The following is a 14,254-nucleotide window of genomic DNA, read 5'->3' as shown; positions in this document are numbered from 1 at the left end:
CCTGTGTTGCTGGGACTGTGGTGTAGGCCGACAGCGATAGCTCTGATTTGACCTCTAGCCCGGGAACATTCATAAGCTGTGGGTGGGGCGCTAAAAATAAAAAAGATTTTAGTTTATCTTAAACATTGGTTCTAATTTAAGGGGGTCTTAAATATTATCATCTGCTTTAGAATTTACATTCTTTTTTATCTTTTTCCAAAAAAAGTTGCAGTTCGTTACTAATATGGTATTTTTATTTATTTATTGCCTTTTAGGGCCACACCTGTGGCATGTGGATGTTCCCAGGCTAGGGACTGAATCAGAGCTACGGCTGTCAGCCTGCGCCACAGCAATGAGTGATCCAAGCCACATCTGCAACCTACACCTCAGCTCCCGGCAATGCCAGATCCCCAATCCACTTAGCGAGGCCAGGGATCGAACCTGCATCCTCATGGATACTAGTCAGATTCATTTCCACTGTGCCACAACGGGATCTCTGTACTATGGTATTTTTAGTATTCAAATATGCCTCACGAAAGAATATATCATAATATCATTAGAACTATAATCTTATATCTTCTGATTGATGACAATCTATTTTTTTTTTTTTTTCTTTTTCAACCATACCCGAGGGATATGGAAGTTCTCAGGTCAGGGATTGATCAAGCCAGAGCTGAGACCTACACCACAGCTGCAGCAACACTGGGTCCTTAACCCACTGTGCGAGGCCAGGGATTGAACAAATGCCTCCAGAGAGACAAGCCAGCAAGCCAGATTCTTAACCCACTGTGGCACAGCTGGAACTCCTGATTGATGACAGTCTGAACAGAATACTTTTATTCTGGCTATGCCTCAGGCATGTGGAAGTTCCCGGGCTAGGAATCAAACCCACACCACAGCAGTGACAACTGTGGAATACTTAACTGCTAGGCCACCAGGAAAATTAACATAACACTCTTAAATATCCATAATGGCTATAATTATAAACAATATGTTGTGTTTGGTGAGATTTAAAAGTATGTTTATTTACAATTATTTTTCTAATGAGGGGAAGAAAAAATAGTGGGAAAGCGGCTCATGCATCCTTGTCAACTAAATCACAGAAGCAGCCTGGTGACTCTGATTTCAGAGCCAGTCAGTTACTATTCTGAAGATCTTGGGCAAGATACTTAATCTTTTTGAGCTTTAGGCTGGCTACTCATCAAGAAGTGGGGGTTGTCTTCTAATCTATTTGAGCTGCTTTCACAAATCTTCAGAGACTGTGTGCCTTAAACAACATTTATTTCTTATAGTTGTGGAAGCTGGAAGGCTGAGATCCAGGTGCCAGCATGGTTGGGGTCTGATGAGAGCCCTCTTGTGGGTTGAGGATTGCTGACTTTTCACTGTGCCCTCACATAGTGGAAAGAACAAGTAGCCCTCTGGCTTCTGTGAAGCCTCCACTCTTATGACCTAATCACCTCCCAGAGGCCCCACTTCCAAATACCACCACATTGGGAATTAGATTTTAACATGTGGATTTTGGAGGAACACAAACATTCAGTCCATAACAGGGTCTATATTCACTCCCCTTGTATCTGGATAGATTTGTGGTTATGGTGATGCTGCTGTGTGTCTTCTAAGGTTAAATAATGAAAGAAGACACTGAGAAAGAAAAAGAAAAGCAGTCTTCTGCATTTGGAAGCTGACCTGGCACTCATAGCTAGGCAATATTTTTCTCTTATGGGACACAAACAATCTCACAGAGTACCATTCTCAGACAAGATTATTCTGAGACTATGATAAGACAAACAAAGCTGCTCTATAATTTTATCTAAGCACAAAACCAAGGTCACTCACCTTGGCAACTACAAAATACCAACTCTCCTTTTCCCTTGATCAAAATGAATGACTGATACTTCTTTATCCGCTATAGTTTTTTGCTTGTTTGTTTGCTTGTTTTGTTGGCTGTGGCATGCAGTGGCTTGATGTGGGATCCCAGTTCCGAGACCTGGGATTGCATCCTGACCGCGACACCAAAAGTGCCAAGCCTAACCACTAGACCACCAGGAACTCTTTTTTTTTTTTTTTTAAATAAATTGTAGTTTTATTCTCACTCTAGTCTAATTTATTGAGATACCAATCAAAATTGCATCCAATCTGACAGCATTCAATCCAGGATGAATCAATCTCTACTTCTTTAGACTCTCCTTCAAATCATTCAACCAAAGCCCAAATCTTGTAGTAGGATCTTACTAATATCCTCTTCCTGAGAAATCCAATAACTCTCCCATGGGTTTGTTCCCCTTCACGCAAGAAGAAACAAACTCAACTTAATTACATGCATATTCATGGTAGTCTTTGGTTAGAGGACAGCCACAATATTTTGGCTTTTTTCTCTTAGGAACTTGCTCGGAGAGCAAAACAGCTGCCATATATGCAGATCCACTACCCTAAAGTCACCAGGTTGTGAGGAAGCTCAAATTAGCCTACTATAAGAAACCACATGGAACTAAGTAGAGAGAGAGAGACGCTGGTCAGCCCCTATACCCAACATCCCCACTCCCACCCCTTCTAACTTCAATTAACTTCTGACTACAACTCTATGAAAGAATTTGAGTCAGAACCACCTGGCCAAGACCTTCCTAAATTTCCAATCCACAGAAACCACAAGAGATAATAAAATGATTGTTGTTTGAAGCCACTAAGATTTGGGGTGATTTGATACATAACAAGAGAAAACTGGAAAAGGATTGAAAATTACATAAAGTATCTGGCACACAGTAGGTGCTTAATAAGTGGTAGCTCTTTTTGGAGTACTTATAAGAAATAAGGTTATTATATGCAAAATATCTCCAGTATCTAAGTTTTTTTTTTCCCAGTAAATTTTCTTTGACAAAAACTTGTGAATTAGTGTCCACAAAGCCATTCAGTGTATTTTAGTCTTCATACCAAAATAATATAGACTGGTCAATAATCCTCAGTAAGGGGGTGAGCTCATTTTGGAGCAATGCTAGAGCAATACTACTATCACTACTTTTGGAGGAGGATTTTCTGTTTCAAAAATACATATAACTTTGTCCATTACTTTACAATCCACATTAGTGGCCATCTATATTTCCTGGCCCATTTTCCTGTAGGGTAATATGTTGAGCCAAACATGGCCTATTGAAAAACGACTTAACTGAATATTTTACAGACTGCAAAAGTAGTGTACACCCACAGTAGAAACACAAAATGAAGATGTATAAGACAATTCTCCCTTATTCTCCTCCTCAAATCCCCTCCCCAACTCCCACTACTTCCATGACTTAAATTAGTATCGATAGCCTGGTGTGTATTCTTTCACACTCTTCTTTTTGCTCATACAAACACAAAGTGAGAATAAAAATATGTATATAGATGTACATGTATATATAAAGATATTAACTTGGTTTTTACTAAAATGGAATCATACAATTATTCTGCAACTCTGCAACTTGCTTTTTTCACTTAACAGTACATCATGATCTCTTACAAGTTAGTGTATAAACATCTGCATTTGTTTCTTATGGCTGCTGTAACAAATTTCAACCAATTTAGTGGCTTAAAAATAACAAAAATCTGGAGTTCCCATTGTGGCTCAGTGGGTTAAGGATCCACCTAGTACCCATGAGGATGTGGGTTTGATCCCTGGCTTTGTTCAGCAGGTTAAGGATCCAGCATTACTGCAAGCTGCTGGGCTTGGATCTGGTGTTGCTTTGGCTGTGGTGTAGGCCAGCAGCAGCTGCAGCTCCCATTTAAACTCAAGCCTGGGAACTTCCATATGCCGAAAAAAGAAAAAAACAAACAACTCCCCTCACACTTCACCCCAAAACACGCACACACACACACACACACACACACACACACACACACACACACACACACACAGAGGAATCTATTCTCTTACAGTTCTCGAGGTCAAAGTCCACAATCAGTAGTACTGGGCTCTAGCAAGGCTTTCAGGGGGGTTACTTCCTTCTCCAGGCGCTAAGCCTCCAAGCAGCTGCCTTCTTTCCTTGGCTTGTGGAGCCTCCTCCATCTTCAAAGTACATCACTCCAATCTGCGCTTCCATCATCTTATCACCTTCTCTTCTGCTGTTAATCTCCCTTCTACTTCCCTCTTATAAGGACACCCACCGTGACTACATTATTGTCCACCAGATAATTCAGGATAATCTTCCCATCTTGTAATTTAATCACACCTATAAAGTCCCTTTCTATAAAGTAACATTTCAGGTTTTAGGAATTAGCAACTGGATTTTTTTTTGGGGGGGGTTATATTATTCAGCCTGCCACAACATCTAAACCCACCTTTTAATCTCATGTATTTCAATAAAACACACATTTTTATATGAAAAGGACTATATCATACATGCTGGAGGTTTTTGTTTTCGTTTTTGTCATGCGGGAGTTCCTGTTCCTGGGCCAGGGATGGAACCTGTGCCCCTGCAGTGACAATGCAGGATCCTTAACCTCCTGCTGTACCACCAGATCTCCCATGCTGGAGTTTTTAAATTTTTTAATTTTTTGCCTCTTAGGGCCACACTCATGGCATACGGGGAGTTTTTAAATTTTTTAATTTTTTGCCTCTTAGGGCCACACTCATGGCATACGGAGGTTTCCAGGCTAGGAGTTGAATCAGAACTACGCCACAGCAACTTGGGATCCAAGCCACATCTGCGAACTGCACCACAGCTTACGGCAATGCCAGATCCCCAGTCCACTTATCGAGGCCAGGGATCCAACCTGAATCCTCATGGACACTAGTTGGATTCGTTTTTGCTGCACCACAAAGGGAACTCGTAGAATTTTTTTATAGTTTTCTTTTTCTTCTTTCTGCATTCCTTAAGTTTTTAAAGGTTACTTTTGATAACATGTATCCTACACTTTTCTCCATGCTCACATAACCGTATACATATTGTCAAATAAAAAACAAATCTGGACATTCCCTGATGGCTCAGGGGGTTAAGGATCTGGCATTGTTGTTGCTGTGGCTGGAGTGGCAGCTGTGGTGAGGGTTCTCTCTCTGGCCCTCGTAAATTCTGCTAGTTGCTGGGCCGGGGGGAGGGGGTGAGGAGAGAAAAAAAAATCTAATTTAGGAGAGACTTTATTTGAATGGATTGTTGTGGGGTTGGGTGGGTATAAGGGAATGTTCTTGCAACTGGAGGGGGAACTGTTTCCTGCCTGGAAGGGAAGTGGAATGAAAGGGTGGCATAACTGGAGTTCCCATTGTGGCTCAGTGGTTAACGAACCTGACTAGCATCCATGAGGATGTGGGTTCGATCCCTGGTCTCACTCAGTGTGTTAAGGATCTGGCATTGCTGTGAGCTGTGGTATAGGTCTCAGACGCAGCTCAGATCCTGCATTGCTGTGGCTGTAGTGTAGGCTGGCGGCTACAGTTCCGATTCGACCCCTAGCCTGGGAACCTCCATATGCCTCTGATGCAGCCCTAAAAGACAGAAAAAAAAAAAAAAAAAAAAAAAAAAAAGAAAAGAAGAAAGGGGTGGCTTGACTGGATAGTAGATTAGAGAATGTTTTCCCTTAGGCAACGGCATTCTCAGAGGGTCCTATTAATGAGGGTTACACAGCTGACTCTGGTTGAGGTAGGTAAAAGTAGGTGAAAGTTCCCAGGCCTGGAGGATGATAGTTTAACCAGTGTGGTAAACAAGATTTTGCTCTGATTGGTGAGCGGGCACACTCAGTTCCACCAATAATGAGTCAAAAGATGGGAAGTTGGAGGGTCTATCTGGCCTTGACCTAGGTCAAAAAGAAACTTAGATCTAAGTCATGTGGGGAAGGGCATTTCTTTGCAGTATGCAAAAGAGTGGGAGGTTTCTTAACCACCATTTTCCTCCCTGAGCACAGGGCTCAGGTAAAATTCAGCATTGTCAATGTAAAGTTTAATGGGCTGTTTGCTTGACAAAAATGAGGTCATACTAAATGTACTGTTTGCATCTTACTATTTTTTTGACCTGGACTACTGGCATACGGAAGTTCCAGAGCTCGGGATCGAACCCACACCACAGCAGTGACAATGTCCTATCCTCAACCCGCTGAGCCACCAAGGAGGGAACTCCTGCGTCTTATTTTTGTCACTCAAAAATAGCTAGAAAAAAATCCTTCCAAGTTCGGGTATAGCTCTTTTCCATTCTTTTTAATGTTCTCCTTTCGCGATATGATTGTACCATAATATTTCAGTCATCCCTCTATGAATGACCATGGTTTTAGTTTTCAGTATTTCCCTATCTCACGTAATTAAAAAAAAAAAATCATTTCACTTAAACTTTGGGGTTTCTGTAGCTCCTAAACTTGGGGTTCAGGGACGTCATTCTTTACCAAGCGCTCGGCGCCCCTCCCTTGTCTCCTCAACCTGCCTCCTCCCCCGCCCCTCAGACCTTGCACGGAAGGAGGTGGTGGTGGGGAATGGTCTTAACACCTTTTCTTTTGTCTTCTTGACCTCCTCCTTTTTGGAAGCAGGAGTCTACCAGACCCACCCACGTCCTTCTGTCATTATCCAGGAACTTCCAGACCCCAGTTCCTAGTCTCTCTTCAGTCCACACAAGCCTCAGAAGGGTGGCCTACGGGTTGGAATCGCCCCTTCAATGGCACCTCAGAGACATCTCTGCATCGAAAGGCAAACCGAACACGTCCTTAAGGAGGAGACACCACAGAAACATGTTTCCAGGATTCTTTAAGGACAGGAAAGATAGGGAAGAAAAGAAACAGAACTATAGGAAATACCTTTTACGATAGTCAGAGGGAGGGAGACTAGGTCCAAGGAGGGGTCAGTCGGTCCTCCCCAGTTAACAAAGGTCATTGCTTTTCAGGTGGCATAACCTCGATTCACCTCAGGTGCTGATTTTAGATAAGGAACCGTAAGAACCTGAACCGCCTCTTGGGTGTCTCCTCACCCTACGCAGAAGCCCCACTGCCAAGACGAAGAGGAAGAGGGCATTTCTCCTCCAACTCCTGCTCCGGAGGTGCCAGGTTGTATCCGCAGATGTAGTCGGCCCCGGGGGCTGCGCGGCTCATGATTGGCCGAAGCAGGAGCCGCCGGCCGAGGGGCGCGGGGACGCGAGCGAGCGCGGGCGCAGGGCGAGCCGGCCGAGCCGAGCCCACACCGGCAGCGGAGGCGCCGCCTCCCGTCTTCCGGACCCGGCACTTTGAGGGGTTCCGGGCGCCGGAGACGCGGGGCTCCCATGGAGGCCGCCTCGCCGGCGGGACCCAGCGCCCCGCGGCCGCCCGCGCAGGCAGCGGAGGGCGCGCCCATCAGCCTGCTCCGCAGGGTCCGGGGCGCTCTTTTCACCTGGTGAGTGGGGGCCTCTTCACCTGGTGAGCTGGGAGAGGGGGGCGGAAGGTGGGGGCGGCGGGAGCACCCGGGCTTGCACGTGGCGGGCTGCACGGACTCGGGAGCTGGTGCTGGCGGCTCAACATGTGCGTCAGGGACGTCGTTCTTTACCAAGCGCTCGGCGCCCCTCCCTTGTCTCCTCTTAGAAACCCCGGGAACGTATTTCACAGGATTTGAGGTGAATTCACTTTGTTGGTATTGTCAGGTCGGTCCCAGGTGGCCTCCCAGCGGGGAAGGCCCGCGGATGCTGTGTACGCTTGCTAGATGGGCGAGCTTCCCTTCCTGGGCCGGCGCCCGCGTTCCTCCGCTGCCGAGCGCGTTAGGCTGGGCTGGTGAGCCTCCACTAGCAGTTGAGTTCACCCAAGTGAGAAATCTGGTTTGAGTTTTGTGGTGCAGCCAGAGGTGGTCCACAGCCTGCCTCCTTCCCCAGGCTGAGCGAGGCGGCATAGCCACCTTCGGAGCCGGGGTCCAGGGAAGCCTGCTCACGTTGTCACGGTGCTCTGTGGGAAACAGAAATGTGCTCAGGGGGTTGGCAGCGACTCAGGGATGGGGAAAGTATTTCTTTGGTTACTGGACAACTTGCATCCTGGAGAGACAGATAACTCAGGACCTGAGTAATGAAAACCAACGTTTATTGAGCATTCATTGTATCAAGTACCGTGCTTAGCAGTTTATATGGGTAATATCATGTAATCCTTAGCACTTTATGAGATGGCACTATTGTTAATCCTACTTTGCAGATGAAGAAACAAAGAAGGCTAAGCAATTTCCCCAAGGCCATGCAGTGACCTGTACAGGGTGATGCCTGCCAGCCCCAGTCTAAACTGACCTTAACTACTCCTTGGTCACTGGCACCTCATGAAACAGGCATTTGTGGGTTTATTTATTTATTTATTTATTAACGAAGCGAATTTTCCCTTAAAAGTTATGAAAACTGTCTTAAAAAGCCATATCATTTTCAAATAGATCAATAACTATGTATTTTTATCATGTAAGTTAAGTATAGTTTTAAACAGCAGGGGAAAGTTGGCCAAAAATTACCTTGTATTATCCAGCTATATGCAGTATTTCTGATAAATTTAACCATAAATTCTCAGCTGGGAGGCAGTGTAGTGTAATGACTAAGGGTACAGATTCTGGATTCAAATCATAATTGTTTCACTTAGCAGCTGGGTGACCTTTGGGCAACTCGCTTAACTTCTCTGTGCCTCAGTTTTCTTACTTGTAGAATGAGTATAATAAGAGTGGGTACCTTGTAGGGCTATTGTGAGGATTAAGTGGCTGACTGCACAGGCGTTCATGGTACTACTCTGTGGGGGTTAGTTCACACCCCTTGTCAGCTCTCCATTCCCAGGTGATTGGAGGATGTGGTGTTACTCCAGGCGAGGACAGCAGCCCTGATAATGGGGCAGATGATATGGCAGGTCAGTTTAGCAAGGATTAGTAACAATTTTTTTTTTTCTCCTAATGTACTAATATTATCAAAGTCTGATATGTTTTACCAGGAATACCAGTCAGGATTATCTAATAGCTTCCTAGATATGAGATTTTTCTGTGTCTGGACACACTTTTTGTGTACCTCCCTAATGGATTTTCACTTTCTTCCTGTGTGATAGCTATTTTTGGGCATCTTACATTCCTGATGAAGTCTTTAACAGCAGGAATCGAGTCTTTTAAATTTTTGTATTTCCCACCACCCCATAAATGAATGAATGAATGAATGAGGGATGACAAATGTTCTTGAGGCTTCCTTTCTATTCTGCCATACTCTGTACACTCTACCCTTCATTGATCTTTATTCTGAGGGTCTTGTGCTGGACTTTTTTTTTTTGGTTGGCAGAGTTCTTTTGTTCGTCAAGGTTTTTAGCCCTTCTTTTGGCAACTGTCCAGACATGATTTTTTTTTTTTTTTCAGTTTCTCCTTGTCTGACTTAGCAATCAAAAAAAAAAAAATGCAGTTTACTAGATATCCAGTACTCCTTATATTCAGTATTTTAAACTCTTAGTATTAAAATTCATCCCTTAAATTCGAGTTTCATTGTATGAATTCCTAATGATGGCCGGGGAACCACAAGGGGTCGAGAGAGGTTGGTGAGGAGATAGATGTGTTATCATCTGTGTGGACGGAAGATAAAGAGATAGTTTGTGACCACACAGCTGTTTTCCACACCTTTTACCAAAAGGGGGCAATAATAGCTCTTTTAGGAAGTGTGTACTAAACAACAGGGGAAAGTTTAGGGCCTTGAGCTGGTTCTGTGTTCATTATGAGAAGGACATATTCTAGGTAACCCCAGCTCCTGAGTATATCCTCAGCAGTGGGCCTCAGTAGTGGACAGGTTACTTTGCTCTATGATAAGAATATCGGGTCACTCATTCAGTAAAGTTCTATTGAGGACCTACTGCATGCCAGGCATTTGTGATAACTAGCACTCTAGGTTTCCAAGTGGAGTCTGCTTGTAATTTTGGCTTTTGTCATTTATTGCTATCAACTTATTATAATGGCAAATGCTATGACAGGAGGATATGGATTTCCAGGAATACTTGAGAGGATATTTAAATAACTGTATATTTACCATCTAGCAATTTACATTCTAACATATACTCTAATGCAAATATGAAAAAATTATGTTTCTTGTAATGACTATTGAGTTTATATCTCTAGCAAAAATTACTAATTATTCTTTCCCATATTCTTTTCCCATCAAATAGATGGTAAGCTCTTTGAGGGTATAGAGTTTAACCCCCCTTTTTTTGGTAGCACAGTACAGGACATGTGTTCATTCAGTCATTCTTTCATGTGACAAACCTTGAGCATCTGTGGTGCTCTAGGTTTCTAGACTAGTCTCTGGGCTGTAAAGATGAATAGGATGTAGTTCCTGTTCCCAAGAGAGCTCATCATTAGATGATGGTAAGAAGTTATGATAAGTGCTGTACAGATGAGCACAAAATACAGATGGCAAGAAGCCAGAGGTGAAGTCCACCAGGGTGAGGTAGGGTTGGGGAGCTCGACAGAAAAGGTGATTGGGAATTTGAAGCATGAATGAATTTTCCAGGTGGATTAGGTGAGGAAGGACAGTTCAGGCACAGAGGTGCCAGGGTGTTTTGCTCAAGGAACTGCAAGTAGCTTGGTGTGAGGAGGGCACGGTTTTGAGGAGCAATGAACGGTAGCAGATGGTCAGTGTACTTCTTGTTACGGTCTAGTAAAGGGCCTAGCCCTTTGGTTTTTTCTTTTTGTTTGGTTTCCTCATTTCAAAGGTTAAGGTCCAGAAACTTCTGAAAGAGTCATTTAGTGATGTTTAGCCTTCATCTGTTCATTCAGTAGACATCTGTTGAGCACTTAGTGTGTGTGCAACACAATCCTAAGTTGGTATATAGCCCTGCTGAAGGGTATTGTTTTGTTGTGTTATTTAAGCAAAGATGTAAGTTGAAGGACCTTTTGTGGCCTTTGCAAGTGGGGGATTAGGGAACTCTGGATCCCACCGGTCTCCAAAATATCTCCCCCCCTTCCCTCTTTAATTTGTAAGATTATTAACATCTGCCTGTTCTACTAGACTTTAGGAGGTGAGGAATCCAATCTACTTTTGGTCACTATTGTATTCTCTGCCAAGCGTGGTGCCTACCTTGCAAATAAATACACAGTTAATATTGGATGATTAACTAAATGAATCCTTAATTCCAAATAGAAATTTTATAATCACATCTCTTTTTAAAAAAATTTCTACGAGTTCCTGTTGTGGCTCACTGGGTTAGGAACCCAACATAATCTCTTTGAGGATGTGGGTTTGATTCCTGGCCTCACTTAGTGGGTTAAGGATCCGGTGTTACTGCAGCTGTGGCATAATTCACAGATGTGGCGTGGATCTGGTGGCATAAGCCTGAAGCTGTGACTGTGGCATAGGCCCGAAGCTCTGATTTGACCCTGTAGCCTGGGGACTTCTGTATGCTGCAGGTGCGGCCATAAAACAAAAAAATAAATTTTTGTTCAGCACTATATGTTTATTATCCAGTCATGTTTTGTTTATCTAGTCCAGTGTTTCTCAGTCTCAGCCTTAGTGCCATTCTGGGTCAATAATTCTTTGCTTTGGGGGCTGGCCTGTAAACTGCAGGGTGTGGCAGCATCCCTGACCTCCAGCCTCTAGAGGCCAGGAGGGCACCCCCCCACCTCTGAGTTGTGACAGGCAAAAATCTTTTCAGACTTTGTTGAATGTCTCCTGAGGAACAATATCACCTCTGGGTGAGAAGCACTGGCCTAGTGCACGGTTTCTAGCTACCTGCTGCAGAGTATATGTGTTTCCACGGTCCTCCAGGGATGGACACTCAGTTTCTGACTCGCAGCCATGGACAACACTGTCACCTCGTGTAGTGGGGAAGAGCCAATGGCCTGGCTGGGATCCAAGTCTCCCCAGGGGACTTTAAGTAGGAGGGAGGGGATGAATCCCAGAACAGGGAACCTGTGGGCATTACAGAACGAGTGTTGATTGCTGTTGGTCGGTGCCCCTCCATTAGGCTATTCTGTGACCATGGCTTTGTCATCAGCTGCTCTGGAAGAAGGAAGCGGCAGTCTCTCTAGGTTGCGGCCTTAGGAGCTTGGAGAGGGTAGGTGAAGGAACGGTTCCTGGCTGATCCTTTGCAGGAGCTTCTCAATACTGCAGGGAGTTGTTAAAGGGACTGGCAGTACTGCATTGCAAGGGAGTGGTCAGGGTGGACTTTAAAAGCCTTCCATTTGGCCTCTGGCTGTTCTCTGCTCCAGAGTATGGTGCCCTCCCTCCCCCTGACCCGTTCTGGACAACTCTGAGTTATTCTTCCTTATCTGTGTTCTTTTCTTCAGGTTGGTTCTGAGGAATATGAGATGGCCACCTGTGCTTATATTTTTCCCATTTTGACAGCAAGGATCCACCTCCCCCTCCAATCCCTATTGTCACGACTTCAGGCCTTCATCATTACTTGGAGTCTTGTTGTAGCTTCCATTCATGCCTCCACCTACCCCAGTCATCTCATTACAAAGGAACCAGATTGAGCCAAGTAAAACTAAAGGGTATCGGTATCTGCCATCAAGTGAGAATTTACCCCCTATCAAGGCATAATATTAACATTTCAACAGTCCTTATAAAAAGATTTTTTAGTACCTTTGAGAGCAGATAAATAACTTGCTTGAGGGCACATGGCTGGTAAGAGGCAGGGTAGAGATAGTTTCATTTGATTCCAAACCAGACCACTATACTGTCTCAGAAATCTCACTGCACCACGATCAGGCTGCAACCTTTTGTCTTCCTCCCATCACCTGTGCCAGTGATTTGCAAACTGCTGGAGCTCTTGGGTTTCCTGGAGGTTCCTCAGGATCCTTTATGGGGGCAAGTTGGGAAATCCCCCTCCCCCCTCAGCCCTTGGTAACTACCATTCTACTTTCTGTCTCTACAAATTTGATTGTTCTCCTGCGCCACAGTGGGGAACTCCCTCAACTCACTCTTAAAGTATTAAAATTTACTTTTAAATTCAGGAATTGCTGTTTTGACTCAGTAGTAATGAATCCAACTAGTATCCATGAGGATGCAGGTTCCATTCCTGGCCTTGCTCAGTGGGCACTGTGGTGATCTGCAGTGTAGGTCACAGCTGCGGCTCAGATCCCACGTTACTGTAGGCCGGCAGCTGCAGCTCTGATTTGACCCTAGCCTGGGAATTTCCGTATGTTGCAGCTGCAGCCCTGAAAAGACAAAAAAAAAAAAACAAAACAAAACTAAGTGGTGCTGTTCATGTAATGAATTAGTTACTTCTGTTAGTTAATTTATTCATAATTTTGTGCAACAGTTCTTCAACATCTAATTGGTTTGTATCAAACAACTTTCTAGGGTAGGCCTACTCATTGAATTATTTAGTGGGTCCATTTGCAAATAATCCTGGATATTTTACCAGGAAAAAAAAATCCCATTATTTAGAAGTCTTTATGGTATATTTAAAATTTATATATGAGGCTACTTGCCTAGTAAACATAGTGCGTTTAACATACCTTTTCTTCATGACTCAGGATCATCATTATGAATTTTATTCTGCTGCGTGGTAGTAATATGCTCAGGGCCATTTAATTTTTTGTCTTATTTTTTCTGACTTTTTTTTCACAGTTATCACATGTGATTTTTTTCTGTTACTGAGCATATCTCTAAAAGCCTACGTTCTTTCTAAATTATGACTGCTAACCTATTAACACTATAAAAACCAGGTAACCCAGTTTCTTCGAATTGCTTGTAGGTAAAGTATAAATAGGCCCTGTTTAAAGATTTAAATGTTTTTTTTTAAAAAAATGCAAAATGAAAAAAGTATATTAATGTATTTTCTTTTGAGGGTATTGTCAAGGAATAAAATGCTGTTCATTGAAATTAAATGCTTTTCAAATCTGAAAAAAATGTTTTTCATTTTAATAAGTTATAAAAACTTTAATTCTACAGATTTGGGGGACTTTTTTGATGGTTACAGGGGTCTTTTTTAAAATTTTTTTATTTTTAAAAATTTTACTGAATTATAGCTGATCTACAATGTTGTGGTAATTTTGCTATAAAACAAAGTTTCAGCTATGCATGTACACATCTCCCTTCCTTTTCAGATTCTTTTCACATGTAGGTTATCACAGACTTATTGGGCCAAGTCCCCTGTGCAGTTCCCCGTTCCATATACCACAGTGTGCATATGCCAATCCCATACAGGAATCTCTGTTAATTAAAGTCATCAAATAAAGTGATATGTCCCAAAACTTGGTTGTTTATGTTAATGATGCAGAGAAAGATTCCATGAAAAACCACATTTGTGTTCCAAACATCTCTCTAGTCATTCCTCGGAAACCAGAGTATTTAAAGAATGTACTGACTCAGTTTCTTCAACTGAGTGCTTAGGCTAGTAATAACTGTGCTGTGTGATTTAGAGCTTCTCAGAATTATTG

The 14,254-nt window shown here is 43.3% G+C and overlaps 2 protein-coding genes across 5 annotated transcripts in view; one reads left to right on the top strand and one right to left on the bottom strand.

The window, feature by feature from the left end:
* The window catches only part of RAB39A (RAB39A, member RAS oncogene family), a 62,352-nt gene extending 55,251 nt beyond the window's left edge, over positions 1-7,101 (bottom strand). Inside the window, exon 1 of one of the 2 annotated variants that reach the window (XM_021062738.1) lies at positions 6,721-7,101. The gene's annotated coding sequence lies outside the window, so the exon portion shown is untranslated. The remainder of the gene's footprint in view (positions 1-6,720) is intronic. The other variant, XM_003129824.3, reaches the window with a different exon arrangement.
* SLC35F2 (solute carrier family 35 member F2) overlaps positions 7,079-14,254 on the top strand; it is a 98,303-nt gene continuing 91,127 nt past the window's right edge. For 2 of the 3 annotated variants that reach the window (XR_002335623.1, XM_013979350.2), the window contains exon 1: positions 7,079-7,288. Coding sequence is in view for 2 of the 3 variants with exons in the window: in XM_013979350.2 (XP_013834804.2) it covers positions 7,179-7,288 (110 nt within the window). In the remaining variant the exon portion in view is untranslated. The remainder of the gene's footprint in view (positions 7,289-14,254) is intronic. The other variant, XM_013979349.2, reaches the window with a different exon arrangement.

Source organism: Sus scrofa, chromosome 9 (genome assembly GCF_000003025.6).
Source record: "Sus scrofa isolate TJ Tabasco breed Duroc chromosome 9, Sscrofa11.1, whole genome shotgun sequence".
Lineage (NCBI taxonomy): Eukaryota > Metazoa > Chordata > Mammalia > Artiodactyla > Suidae > Sus > Sus scrofa.
This window is presented reverse-complemented; position numbering and strand designations above follow the sequence as displayed.